Source organism: Sarcophilus harrisii, chromosome 6 (assembly GCF_902635505.1).
Source record: "Sarcophilus harrisii chromosome 6, mSarHar1.11, whole genome shotgun sequence".
In the NCBI taxonomy this organism is placed as follows: domain Eukaryota; kingdom Metazoa; phylum Chordata; class Mammalia; order Dasyuromorphia; family Dasyuridae; genus Sarcophilus; species Sarcophilus harrisii.
Window position 1 is genome coordinate 124,431,388 of NC_045431.1, and position 15,146 is coordinate 124,446,533.

At 35.4% G+C, this 15,146-nt stretch overlaps 1 protein-coding gene across 44 annotated transcripts in view; it reads right to left on the reverse strand.

The window, feature by feature from the left end:
- The window catches only part of ANK2 (ankyrin 2), an 819,525-nt gene that overhangs the window by 59,325 nt on the left and 745,054 nt on the right, over positions 1–15,146 (reverse strand). For 30 of the 44 annotated variants that reach the window (XM_031944040.1, XM_031944043.1, XM_031944046.1 and 27 more), the window contains 5 exons: positions 9,198–9,422; positions 7,432–7,530; positions 6,236–6,390; positions 4,892–5,103; positions 4,260–4,464 (listed from right to left, as the gene is read on the reverse strand). In XM_031944040.1, coding sequence (XP_031799900.1) covers positions 4,260–4,464; positions 4,892–5,103; positions 6,236–6,390; positions 7,432–7,530; positions 9,198–9,422 — 896 coding nt within the window. The remainder of the gene's footprint in view (positions 1–4,259; positions 4,465–4,891; positions 5,104–6,235; positions 6,391–7,431; positions 7,531–9,197; positions 9,423–15,146) is intronic. The other 14 variants (XM_031944076.1, XM_031944075.1, XM_031944071.1 and 11 more) reach the window with 1 other exon arrangement.

Consider the following 15,146-nt stretch of genomic DNA (forward strand, 5'->3'; position numbering starts at 1 on the left):
AAACAATGAGAAGACAATTAGCACAGTTGTCTGTGAGACCTAACTGCTATTTTGTTTATTGGGACTACAGCTGACAAACATTTGTCTGTCCTGTGAGACAAATTTGTTTCCTTACATGGGAAGCTGCTATTTTGTAGCAGTCCTTGTGAACCAGTCTTTTCTGTCTCAGACTGTTCTAACCTTTATTTGTTAGATTTGTTTTCTGTTCCAGATTTTGGTCAAATTACAGATGTACTAACTTGCTTCTGGGACCTAGATCAGCCCATTAGATGCTTACAGCACACCACACCACAAAACCCCTCCTGTAACATTCTGGCTAGCTTTCTGGAGATCTTTAGAATGGGCCTTGGTTTCAGCAGGATAATCACCAGAAGAATAGTCAGGAATAAAGTCCAAAGTCTTTATTATCTCTTTCACACTCTGGAGGAATGCAGGAGGCAAGAGAGCCACCAGGATGGTGGTCAAGTCTTCTCTCTCTGACTGAGTTTGTCAATTACATCATTACAGCATACTGAGTATAAACCAGTCATTATATCACTAGGGAACCATTATTTGTTGTAAGATTAAATCATTCATACTGAACTAGAGAACTAGAGAACCATTGTCTTATCAATTCCACTAAGTTAATACCCTCCCTGGAATAGGATTCAGTGCTGCATCCATTCTCAGCAGGAAGCAGTTTCAAAAGATGAGATCATCACCCCTATCCCTAATGGATTTTGAGCCTCATTGATTTGGAGGGAACTGAAAGTGGTTGATGAATAACTGTCAAATTCTGACTGAATCCCCTATTCCTGTGTATTTAGGATGTAAAGTGAAAAATGTTGGGTTAAAATTTGGGTAACTGTTGCTGTAAACAATGCTTATAGTATGTATTTGCATTACCTAATTGACCACAATGTTCCCTTCAGAGCATGTACTTATTTGAGGGATCTTTAGATAAGTTCCAGGATGGAAAACCTCTACTGTACTAGTCATTATGTATAGGAACTTTAATTCACTGTCAGGACTTACATGTGAGGTAGCTACTTGACAGTTGGATCCCTTTTTACTCTTCCTTAGATGATTCATGAGATAAAACAAAAGGGGAGGATAAGAGATAAGGGACCAGGAAGCTGGTGGATGTTTACCAAAAGTACTCTCTGCCACCCCCCCACCCCCACCAGTTCTAGCAGTTCTTTTTCGTTTTTACTCCTTGCTTATATAGACTGTGGTTGCTGGTTCTGCTTTAATTTTGGACTCCCTTATTCTGTTGGAATTGCCCTGGCAGACTCAGTTTCTGGGCATTTTCTGATCACCTGTTCTTGGGAACAATCAGAAATCACCCTTGGAAATCTCCAAGGTACAGGCACCTGTCTTGTGACTGACAGTCTCTCTAATCCATTTCTCCAGTTCAGTAACCCCAGTTCCTTAATTAGTATTTCAGCATCCTCAAAGAACATTGAAATTTGGTATCTGGACTCTGAAAAGACATGATTTGGGGAAGATCTGACTAAGTATGCATACTCCCATACTCTGCTCAGTAATCCGGATCTTTTCTGTTTTTCTGGACGGGGACAGATGGAGCAATTTCAGGTTCACCCTTCCCCTGTGACAGTTGTGTAGTTCCCCTCCTAGAGCCCTTAGCATCAATGCCTTCCTGACAGGCAGTTCTGATTATGCTGAGTTAAGTGCACAAATGACTGCAGACCTAACTCACATTGAACTGTCTATCTCAAACTGGATTCCCTGGCTGAACTGCAGAGGACTTGACATGCTTACAACAGAGAGGCCTCTCTGCTGCCCTAAATAGGGAATGTTGTTAACTCTGGGGTTATCCAGGGGTATCAGACTTGCCCTTGCACCTTTTCTAATTTTATTTTGACTTATCCACTCCAGGGAGTGTTGGTCAAAAGCATAGTGCCAAGACCCTCCAAGATAATTCAATGACTTGTATATTCAGGAGAGTCTGAAATATTCTGCCTCAGTTTTCCCTGAATTGTTCTGCTTCATTTTCCCTGATGGCAACCCCACTTCCTGACCATTAGGATTGAGATAATTAAGTCTGTGGAGCTCTGGCCACTCTAGCATCCCAAAGAGTCATAAAACTCCAGATCGCTTATCTCAAATGCTTGGGCATCTCCTGGGGCCCAGTCTTCCTATCTCCTAGTTTCTTCACTCCCAACTTATCAGAATTTATGGTCATTTATTCTTCACCCCCAACTTGTCAGAATTAAAAAGTTATGGTCTTTCCTGGAATTTCCACTCTATTAGTGCTCTGCCCCCCCCAACCCCCACCTTGCCTTTGTTTCTTTGATTGCTGGAGCCCTGTAAAAGTCTCTGGAATGATTCACTCATCATTAGATGCTTTGAGACAAGAGACCCATTCAACCATCCAAGCTGGCTGGCCATGGCCAGTTCAAACTCTCCACTATTAAAATATTAAAAACCTCTAATCTTTGTCTTACCTCAATTTCTCTGGCATTACACTTTACAGGATCATCATTCATGTCCTCTATGCATGTCCATACCATAAAAGCTTACCCTGGACTTTTTTTCTCTTTTCTTTTTGTATTCTTTTGATGATCTCATTAATTCTCATGGATGCAACTATTTCCTGTATAAAAATGACTTACAAATCTTCAGATTAACTTTAGTCTCTATCTCCAACTGCCTGACATTTCTGCCTTGATATCCCAGAAATACCTCAAATTCAGTAAGTACATAATAGAACTCATTCTTCCCCCCCAAAAAAAATATCCTTCCCAGTGTCACCTTTATTCTTCTAGTCACCCAGGTTTTCAATCTTTCATCATTGATTCTTCATGACCAATCAATTTTTATAGCTAAATGCTTGCCAAGTCTTGATGATTTCACCTTCTAACATCAGCCCCCTTCTTTTTATTCATATCACAAACTACTCTAATTCACTCCTTCATCCACCTCTTATCTCCAGGTATTGCAACAACATCCTAACTGATCTTATAATCATTCTGTCCTGTCTCTAATCCATCCTTCACTTAGCTGACAAATTGACATTCTTAAATTTCAGAACTGATCATGTGATTTCTCTGCTTAAGAAGATTTGGTGATTTTCCATTGCCTTTCATATAAAATACAAACTCCTTTGTTTGGCATTAGAAATTCTTCCCAGACTCCTTCCAGATAGACTACACATGAAATTCATTTCCATATATTCGGTATTGTGGCCAAATTGACCCACTCTGCATTGCCCATTCCATGGGAAAGGAATGCTATATTTCATTTCATCTCTTGATTCTGTTTCTTTATAAAAGCTATCCCCCCCATGCTATTTGACCTCTAGCTACCTTCAAGGCCCATTTCAAATTCCATCTCCTTCAAGAAAACAATTTATCCCAGTTGTTAATAACTCCATTGCTAGATATTTAACTATAAATCCTAAATTTACGCAACTGTGAATATGCTCTATCCCCTCCAGTAGAGAGGAAGTTCCTTGTATTTCTATTCCCAGTTCCCAGGACAATGCTTAGTACTTAGCAGTCACTTAATGTTGATTCTTTTAATTGATACAATATAAAGGACATAGCAATTAGCAACTTAACATTTTGTATAACTGCAGATTGTATTTGCAAGAGGCTTGTATTTAAGAGAAAACACAATAAAAAAGGATAGATGGATTATAATGTGTACCCCTGGATTATCCCATCCATCAAGGAACCTATCTCCAAAATGCCTTAGAATTATTTGATTTTTTTTCTTCCAAATGAATTAGTGTTATAGGCTGTTTTCTGGGCCAACTGGGTTATGACATTTGTTTAATTCTACTTCAATATAAGGTCCAAATAATAAAATTAAAAGTGAAAATGGGGAAAATTAATGAATAACCTTTAACATTGAAAATATAAATTCTATTAAAATGATTATTCATATAGATACATCTAAAGATGGGAGAGATTCTGAATTGGAAAGTATGGCTTAAAAAAACTGAGTCCCTCTAAGGTAAAAAAAGAAACCATCACCAGATGGTAATTAAAATTTCTTTAATCTATATTTCTATAGTAGTGCTTTCACTTAGTGTCTATCTCTCAGAATTGTTTTCATTTCAAATGAAAAAACAACTGTCAAGCACTTAGAACAGTGCCTGTCCCATAATAGATACTAAGTAATTGCTATTTATTATATAATAATATAATAAACTATAACAAATAGCTATTATTATTTAAATATTCACAAGGCAAAGTGAGATAGCATTTTCATGTATACAGCAATAAAGTAAGTGGAGATGTCTTGTAACTCACCTGTTATGCTGCATAGTAACCTTAAAGTAGGTGTGTCACCCCCAAAACCATTCAGCATGCAATCACTGGAGATTTTGGGGACAGGAATTGTCATTGTGATTGGCTTGTGAAATTTTCTTCTTCTGGGTTCCAAAGTGACTATTGGACTGAAAGTAGCTTTATTGCCCAGGATCTTCCTGATGAGTTCACTGTGCATAGGTTGGGCCTTTCCAAAGTGGGAGAAAACATCAAAAATAAAATTTAACACTAAATTATATTATGCAACATTTCTCAATGCCTTACCCCAAACCCCAACCCTCCACATTTTCCTTAAAGTTAGTCTGACTGATTTCTGAGATAATAATTTTACAGAAAGCTTCATTATCCAAAATCCACCCAAACGTTCATCTTTTCAAAGAGCTTCATGATTAGCTTTACATTACTTTATGATTACTTCACGATTACATCACAATTACTTTACATTACATACATTTAATAATTTTGCAGATTTTATTAGCATAACCAAATTCATAAGAGATAATGAAAGATAAAAGGATTTGATGTGTTATGGTCCATGGACTCATGAAGAATCAGACATGATTAAAACAAACCAAATTTATCAGAATTGCTTGCATCCCAAATGCTATATATACCTGTAAACCAACACGGATTCGCTTTGTTAGTGCTCCCTCAGGGAAAACAGCCTGCACTTGGGATACCACAGTACTGCTTAGCACACCTCCCTCTGGTCCAATCAAATTGCTGTCCTGCTTGATACGGGACACCACTGCAAAGTACTGTGGGAAGTCTCGAGTAATGATGCGACATATCCGCTTCTTTTCCAAATCTTCTGGGTTATCAAGCACTGAGATAAGAAATAACCCATTTTTACATAGCAAGGATACCTTAGAGTAAACATTCTAACATATCTGGGCCTGTAAGAATGATCTAAAGTAAACAAAAATTACAGGAAAAATGAAAATAAGAACACTCTCCAACTAATCTAAGGTATATTTTAACTTTCTCCTTCTAACAAAAGAATCTAAGGGGGAAAAAAATCCCCAATGATCTTAAAATTATTTACAGCACCATCAAAGATGATATCTTTACAATTTTTACTTTACAAATGAGGAAACTGAGGTTCAGGGAAGTTGTGGTTTTCCCATATTCACCTAGCTAGTAAATGTTACCTCCATAATTCAAATCCAGGTCTCTCCCAACTCCAAATCTAGTTCTTTCTTCCCCATGCTGAAATGTTTACAATATTAGCACAGCAATGTTTATCTTGGGGGATAAGAATAAAACTTTTAAAAATATAAAGTACATCTGTCCAAGTCATTAAAAGTTAATGCATAATGAAAAATGATATCTATCTCCTAATAGTAAAGTGAGAAACTAAATATATAAAATGAGACACATCTTTTTGGAAATGGTCAGTGTGAAAATTTGTTTTATCTTGAGTGCATATGCATATCTGTGCATTTCCCTCTGGGGAGGGAAGAGTAGAAAAAAATAAATGTTTGTTAATTTTTTCTCCCTAAGGCAATTGGGGTTAAGTGACTTGCCTAGGGTCACACAGCTAGGAAATATTAACTGTCTAAGACTAGATTTGAACTCAGGTCCTCTTGACTTCAGCCCTGAAGGGCTGAAGGGCACCTAGCTGCCCATTGTTAATTTTTTAAAAGAAAATTTAACTTAAAAAGAAATAAAATAAAATAAAACTGCTTTAGGGCAGTTAGGTGGCACAGTGAATAGAATTCCAGCCTTGAAGCTAGGAAGGCTTGACCCTGGACCCTGGACAAGTCACTTAACCCTAATTATCTCAGTTCCCTCGTCTATAAAATAAGCTAGGGAAGGAAGCAGCAAACAATCCAGTATCTGTCAAGAAAATCTCAGATGGGGTCACAAAGAACTGGATGACTGGAAAAAAAAAAAGAATAAAAACTGATTTAATATTTTCATCTTTGCCTCTCTTTTAAACTCCAAGAACTTATTACCTTCATCCATGCCATTTAGGATTTCATTCAATTCATCCTCTGTGTATTCACAATAATGCTCTTTCCAGCTATCACCATTTTCACTTCGAAGAATCACTAGTTCCCTCTCTTTTCCTCGAAGAGCCGCAAAATGAGGGATCTCCACAATCACAGGCCTGGTACAGCAACAGAGCACGTTAAATATAGGTAGGCGCTCCCCAGAAGCAAAATAAGAAGTCCTATTCTATCTGTTCCAAAGAGACCTGGAATTTTCCTTCTTTCTAGTGACAGGCACATTGAGGACAGTTCTCTGATTCTCATAAGCAGACCAATACCATAAAGTAGCATTTTATAACATAAGAAACCATCCCCACCCCCACCCCCACCCACCCAAACCAAGTCTCAGGTAGCCTTAAGTTAGATGATGCTAATGCTGTGAATGCAAGTGTGCATCCTAGACCCATTATTTTATAAATAATGGAAAATACATTTAACCAAATAAACTCATGGACAATTCTACAATTTCTACTTGTCTTTAAACAAGATACAGGGTGGCAGAAGAGGAAGGACAAAAGGTAGTTTAAGAAGGAAAATGGCTGGCTTGTATGCTTTTACGGATTGATGTATTTAACTACAGATAGGGTGACATAGGAAGGTTTTATTATTTATGGAGAGTCATGCATTCATGGATTGCTTGTATTTTCTCCATTCAAGGAAAAAAATAGGCATATTGCCACAATATGAAGCTAACTAATGGGAGTGATCAATTCTGCCCAATTGTGTCATATGCCTATTGTCATTAACTTGCACTAGAAGGTACTGCTTTTTTTCTTTTTTAAACTTTATGTTCTCTTAGCACACAAGATTTCCATATGGCTTCTGATTCAAATCCAGGTTGCTTTGCTACAGACTTTATGTGTTCAATACAACAATATCATAAATGGCACATAGTACAACTAGGCAGATCTCATGCTTGAACAACAATAACAAAAGTCACAGAACTTCAAGAAAAAAAAGAATTAAAACATATTACTCAAAATGACAACAAAAAATAACCACATACAACAAGGATGGCCTGCTAAAGGTATATATACAGAATTTAAATCACAAAGAGGGACAATGTCATGGACACAATGACATAAAGAGAAATAATATTGCAGAAGAAAGAGAGAAATGGGAAGGCCAGCAACCATCAATTTGTTTTAAGTCGCTCCTACCCAAGGAATTTGGTTCCAGGAGGCCCCAGCTGAAGGATTCGGCTGACCAAGCTTTCTCCCTCATTAAGTGGGGGAGGAGCCGTTGGCAGGTGAAGTTTACTGAGTACATCCAAAGCAGCAGTGAAAGAAAGAACATAAGTAAGCTTGATGTATATATTTTTTTTCCTCCACCGAAACCAGTATCATCAGCTGATCAACAGAGTGGAGTAAGTTTCACACTGCCGTTGGTTCTGCCCCCTCCACTACTCACAAGGCCTAGTGAACTCAAACCTAGGTATATATATGGTGGAGGTGCAAATATAGTGAGAAAGCATCTATTTTAGTAGACCCATCACTATGCATTTTCATTACTAGGACATTCCTCCAAAACATTACCCCATGGGAGAAGATCAAGTTGTCAGATATGCTGCAAAAACTCTGGCTTTGGGAGATGGTGTAGATAACTTTTCATGGATATTTCTTGACAGACTTAGAGATCAATATAAAAAAATGGTGGAACCAATTGAGGGTGTGAGAGAAGAAAAGGGACTGGTGTGGTGGAACAACCAAAGAATGAATCTAATTATTAAAGAAATTTATGACTGAACCCAGAATTGGCCTGTTTTTGTTTTTTTTAAAGGGACATGGAAAATGGCTTCTGTAATTGGGAAATACAGACAAACTTATTTCCAGGTATGAAAGTTGTTTGATGCTTTGAGATCTGTACAAATCTCAAAGCTTCAGAACTGTTGGATTCTCAAGCAGGAACACTGAGTGCAACAAATTAAGCTAACAGGACTCATCTTTCCCAGTGTTTCACAGGTAATGACAGGACTTAAATACAATTGATTTGTTTCAAAACATTTTGAAACTTTCTCTGTCCCCCAGTTTCATTCTTTTGCCAGTTTTCAGCAGTTGCTATTCATTCTTTGGCACCCTAGAATGATGCCATTTCATGTGATAGCAGCTGAACAAATAAACAAAAGACAGGAAAAGTGCTGGTTTCAGTTCAAAATTGCTAAAATGAGCATGGCAGTAGTTTGTCTTGATCTTCCAAAGTTTCTGTAAATTAAGACTAAACAAACTGCCATAGTGATTCCTAGACTCCAAGTTGCAATTTTGATTGGGGGTGAAGGTATGGGGAGTGGTTTGAATCACAAAGGCTCAGTTATTTAGAAATCCTAAGGAAGAGGTTCTTAACCTTTTTTTGTATTGTGGACTCTGTCTCAGAATAATGTCTTTAAATGCATAAAATGAAACACACAAGTTACCCTACACCCCCCCCCCCCCAATTTTTTTTAATGCTCCCAGTCTCCAGGTTAAGAACCCTCATCCTAAGGTTATTAAGGTTTTACATCTAGAAGATCCATGTCCACTGATTCGGGATTACACCTAGACCAGACTTTAATAACAATTCTGGATTTGTTCTTTTTACATTAAACAAGCATGATTTGAGTATAAAATACTTACCTCCAGTAAAAACATTGTTTTCATTTAAGGAGTTGAGCAACAATTGTGATATTGAGTCAATCCATTATAAAAATAATGAACCTTATTGCCATTTGAACCAAAAGTGATAAATGATTACTTGAAAGTGCAATGCATCCATGACCAAGTTAATCATTAATCATAAAAAGTAATACTACTTTTGTTATGGTATGCCCAAAGAGGCCAGTCTTCTTTCAAGCTGGCTCAATACCATTTTTAGTTTCGTTTCTGGAATCTCACTTAGAAGATGTGAGTTTTTTTTTCCTTAACTATCAGAAAGATTTATTCAAAACTCTTACCCAAGGAACTGAGCACCAGAAGGTCCAACTTCAATCAGACGGCTGGCCAGGCCTTCTCCTTCCACCATTGGAGGCATTGTGGCCAGTCTATGGCGTTTGACTAGTCGGCAAGTGACTCGTGTTGGAGCAGTACATTTCCGAGGTGGAATAATTATCCTTAGCCCATTGTGTCTGCAGCCCCGCATAGCACCACCTCGGGCATCCACCATAAAACTAACCAGGAAACTAAAATTTGAAACAAACCAGATGCATTTGCAAAATATTGTGTGCATTTCGACTCTGTTGTTTTAGTATTCTTTATATAATTTGTTTCTTCCAAATACCTTTCTTCCTACATGTGAACAATAAATACCACTAACTGCTTCCCTTACGTACAAAGCAACAAATAATTTGTTTTAATGAGTAATCCTATTTTGTGCCAACGTCTGTGATCCAGGATGCTTTATACTAGCAAAAATGATTATACTAATTCATGTTAACAATAGTGACATCAAAATGTCAAGAACAAAAATATGACTGATGAGAAGGAAGTGGAAGGGAATGATACAAAATGACTTCAGCATGCATCAGTGTATTCTCATTCTTCTGTAAATTAATAGATCTATTTGCCAATATTCCTGTCTTGTTATGCTTAAGTGTGGGTATATATTTAAAGATAGAACCTTTGAAAGACTACAGTTAGATAGGATGTGAGGGTAATCTGTTAGAGACATACGATTTATTAGCATTTAACAGATTTTAATATAATCTGATTTTCTAAAAATTAGATCATTTCCAACTCATCTTCTATTAATCTGAATATATAGACTCAAATCACTGCATAGACACCCTCATTTGACATCCTCAAATTTTATTAACATTACTAATAAGTTTTCAAAAATCAATCAGAATGCTAAATTCTGAATTGTTCAAATCTAAATCTTAAGTCAGGGTCATTGTCTTTACTCTCATAACTTTCATAATCTATTTCCCTGATTAAAACATAGTGAGAAAAATAAAGACAAGGGTGGAACAATTTCAATATTAATTCCTTCTACTACATATTTAGGCTAATTATGATATTTTTGAAGTAGAGTTTCAAGAAGGTTGGACTCACTTAGATGTCAGTAAGGTTTTCCCCATGAAGAAGTTTAAGCTAAGTAGCTTATCCCAGATAATCAATGCTTGATATAAAAATGTGCCCATTATTTTTGCCTTATTAATACTTCATGAAAAGATCTGGAATAATAAGGATGCTGTGGTCATTTATGAAGGAAAGATTTAGTTACTTTTCTAAGAGGATTTGAAGGGAAAGAGATGTACTAATCATTATTTTCAAGTAACCTATTTTGATATCACTTTAACAGTGCTTATTCTCATCCTTAGTTTTTGCCTGTGTCTCTGCCATATGTTTCACATGTCAAGGCCTTTTCTATTTTTTCAGTAACAGCACTTAAACAAGGGTATTATACACACACATACACACACATATATATATTATATATACATACATAATATATATATACATATATATATATATATACAGATAATGTAGACATCCTTTAAACAACCAGCCCTTTATAAATAATTTCTGATTGTATCTTTAAGAGGTTTTTTGAAAGGAAAAATCAGAATGCAGGTGATAGGGATATTTACAGCTCAACTAGTAGCATAATTATGGTAGAATTGCAGCAGAATCATCACATTTAGATATATCCATGACAATACTTTAAACTGAAAGAAATGCCATAAACATAAATTATATAATAAGAACACAATACATTTCTGTTATTTTTCAGGGCAAACCAGAAAAGAAATTTTAGCATCCAGTTCATATCCAAACACACAAAAAACACCTCATTCCACATGCTGTTAAAAAAATCTCACTGTTGGTTACTAAATGGATGAGGAGACACCAAGTGCCAGTCTGAATCATGAGACCCCATGAAGAACTGCCACAGTCCTTCCCACACATGTAGCAGCCAGCCTATCACCTATCATTCATTCATTCATTCCCAGCCCTCTAAATTTTTAGTGTGAGATATAAACTGGGGAGTTTGCCCATCAGTTCTGAAGGGGTGATGTTTCTTTTCCTTATCAAAAAAACAATAAGAAAATGTTGGCTGCTTTTCATCTCTTACTATTAGCCCTTTAAGCACAAGCCTTATATTAATTTTTTTGTATTTGAATTTAAAAAGACTCAATGATTCATAACAATGAACAAGAGTGATAGATGTGTTCAAAAGATTCCATTTTTCCCCACTTCTGGCTGTAGTATTTGTGTGGAAATTCATAATGAAATTAAAAGATTTATTAATGTTTTGTTCAATGCATCCTCCATGGCCATACAATGCTGCTAATCCTTATACGATTACTAATAATTTGTTCTCAAGCCATAGGAATCATCATCTATTGCCATTAGAGCTGCTATTGATATTAATCCTTATTACTGAAAATAACTATTTCAATGTACTTACAAGACTCATTCAATATTGATACTTTTATGTGATATCTGTGATCATAAATTATTATATGATTTAAGAGGAGTATCATATATAAGTGGAATGTATTGGATGGATTATTCCTGTCTTCTAAATTCTTTTGCCTTTTGTTTTTTGCCAAGAATACCATCATTTCTGGAATCTTTTACTTTCCAGATAAATGAAAAATAAATTGAAATAAAAATACATATTTAACAATCTTTTTCAAGGTCACCAGTGACTTCTAATTGTTGAATCCAATGCCCTTTTGTTCATTTTTCTTGATCATTCTGAGGCATTTGTAGTGATCAGTTGATCGCTATCTCCTTCAGTTCGTCTCTTTACCTACCCTTACAATCTCTACAGCCCATGCTTTTATACCAGTTTTCTCCTTATTTCCCTCTAGTTCTCTGACTTGGTATCCTTTACTGGTTCATCTTTCTTTAAATGTATGTTTTCTCCAAAGTTCTGCCCTTCTTCATCCTCTTCTCTTCTGCATTTGCACTAGACCTCCTGTCATTTTTATTCATTCTCATAGATTTATTTTCTACTTCTGTGCAGCAACTTTAAATCTATATTAACCTCTAACCTGAATATTAGTTAATTCTTCTAACTGCCTTCTGAATATTTTCATACCAATGAGGACAGGGATAGGAATTTTTATTAAGTAATGTGCCAGACACTGTGATAAGCTCTTAATAAATATCTTATTCCATCCTTCTAACAACTTTTCAAGATAAATAATCCCCATTTTATGGATGAGGAAACTGAGAAGAAACTGAGGCAAACAGAATTTAAGTAACTTGCCCCTAACAACACTAAGTTTCTAAGACCAGTTTGAACTTAAGTTTTCCTAACTCCCAGCCCAGCTTTTTATCATCCACTGTGCCTCACCAGCTGATGGCTTAGTGTTACCTCATCATCATGCTCCCTTAACCTGCTTGTCTTCTTACTTTCCTTATTTTTGTCCATCTTCCCAGTCCTCAAGTTTCAAAACTTCTTGATCAGCTCCTTGAAAATAGGAATTGTTTTATTCTTTGTAGTCATGTTCCCAGCATCTTGTAAAAAGCACCTTGCAAATAGTAGACTATTGATGAAATGCTTTTTGATTGATCAATTCAGTAATCTTTGTTCTTTTCCTTTTCCTCATACTCTACAATGTTTTGAGCAGTGTAGTATCTCAAAAATCAGATTTACTCTGATATTTTCTACTTATACATTTGTGGATTATTGAAATAATCTGGAGAAAATATTTTGCCTCATTATTGAGGCAAATAGGGTTAAGGGACTTTCCAAAGGTTATACAGGTAGTAGACCTAAATCCAGGTTCTTGATAGAAAAGTTAAGAGTCAAATCCTTCATTTCTTTCATTCCTGTTTTCTGGCATCCTGCATTAAAAGAATAGCAGGGAATAAGTGAATTTTGCTCTATAATTCCATGAGAAAAAGAGATCTATATAACACATTAGAAGATACAATCGAGTCTATGCACTGTTTTATCTATCTAGCTCTTATAAATTCATAATCTCTCTTAGAATATGAACTATTTTTTTTTCAATTTAACTTTGTAATGTTATTGTCTAAATGACTGTCTTACACACAGTAGGAAACTGATACCTATTTGCTGTGGTTGAACTGGGACAGTTTGTGGCCAAGACTATTATAAAGGCTCTGTGATTATATATGAAAAAAAAAATGGAACAGATTGGGAAGTAGAAAGGTATCTTATTTGTAGGAGTAGACTATTCTTTAGTATCTGTATAGACTATCACAGATACAGAGATAAATTCCCTAAGACAAAAAGCAGCCTAGCAGCTTCCTCTGAAATGACTATCACCTGGGTGACCTTTGGCAAGTAGACTTAACATTTAACACTATTTGCCTCAATAGTAAAGCAAAATATTTTCTTCAGATTGTTTCAGTAATGCACAAATGTATAAGTAGAAAATATCAGGGTAAATCTAATTTTTGAGATACTGAAAAAAGCCACACTGTGTTCCATTCCTCCACTACAGTGGAGAACTCCAAATTCCACAAAGTGATAGACTAATGAAAATATTGGAAAAATCACTTAACCACTTTATTAGCTTCCTCATCTATAAAATGAGAATTAAGTTGTACTACACCAATTCGGAGGTCCCTTTCATTCTGGATCTGAGTCTATAATTCTATGTTCACATCTCTTCTCCAACACTAACTGTGTAAGTCATTCTGTATATCTCAGTTTCCTCAATTGTAAAATGGGCACTATAACAAGACCTATCTTAAAGGTTGTGAGTATCTATTGAGATAATATTTGTTAAGTACTTGGCACAATTCCTAGCATATAATAGATGCTTAATAAATGTTTGTAACCTCCCCACCCTCTTCCCTTATGTTTGTGTTGCAAAGTGATTAGGAATGAGGTCTATAAGTACAAGTAAAGATTTATAGAGATATTCTGAATCTTGGTTGAGAAAGAGTGGTATACACGTCATGGAGATTTGGACATGAGTCCAAATATGTGCAAAGAGGGGTGTGAGTGAGTTAATGACATATATGAATACAGCACATATATGCATATGCACATATGTATAACTGTTACTCAAAATATTCAAGTATATATTATAGAATAATTTGTTTCAGTTCAGTTAATGAAATTATTATATATAACTTGTTTCAGTTAATTAATTCTGTACATAAAGTATTGAAATGACATTGAAGTACCATCTTAATATGAATTAGCTTAACAAAAACTTTTAAATTATAAGTGATTGGTAAAAGCATATTATTCTCCATATGAGATGCACTGGAGTAATATCTAACAAAATCAATGAAGCATGATTAATGTCAGACACACACACACCTATATGTATATACATATATGAATATATATATTTATATACAATGTATATAAAATCCATTTATGTATTACACAAAATTTCATTTATAATTTTTGCTGAATTATCACTAAAACTTTCAATTAAAATCCTCTGCAGAAAACCATAAATTCCTTTAAATAAATGCTGTAAATGCATTAAATAAATATTTAAAACATAGTTGGTATTTAATAAATGTTTGTTAATTGGTTAAACATATTAAGCTATGTAAGTCTGAGAATGGATTGTACAGACAAAAATATAGCCAAAAGTTAGGTTAAAATTTAAATATATGAATGAAGTTCAGCAATCATGCAAAATACAAAATCATATGGAATTTTCATTAATTGTGACATATTGTAATTTATCACAATTTGAGAGAAAAAATACAAAGGCAACACCATGTCATTAAGTAGACTACTGGCCTAGAAGCAGATCCCATTGAACTAAAAATAGTTTACATGCTTTATTTAATGCAACAGGAGATAAGGACCCCAGTTGTCAGAACACTGCATCCACACTCCCCCCCCCAAAAAAAAAAATCTGCTAGGTTTTAGATCTAGGTACTTTTAATTCATTCAAGGTCAGGGTTGGGGGTGGGGTTGCAGAGGATGGGCAGGAAAAATGATTAAG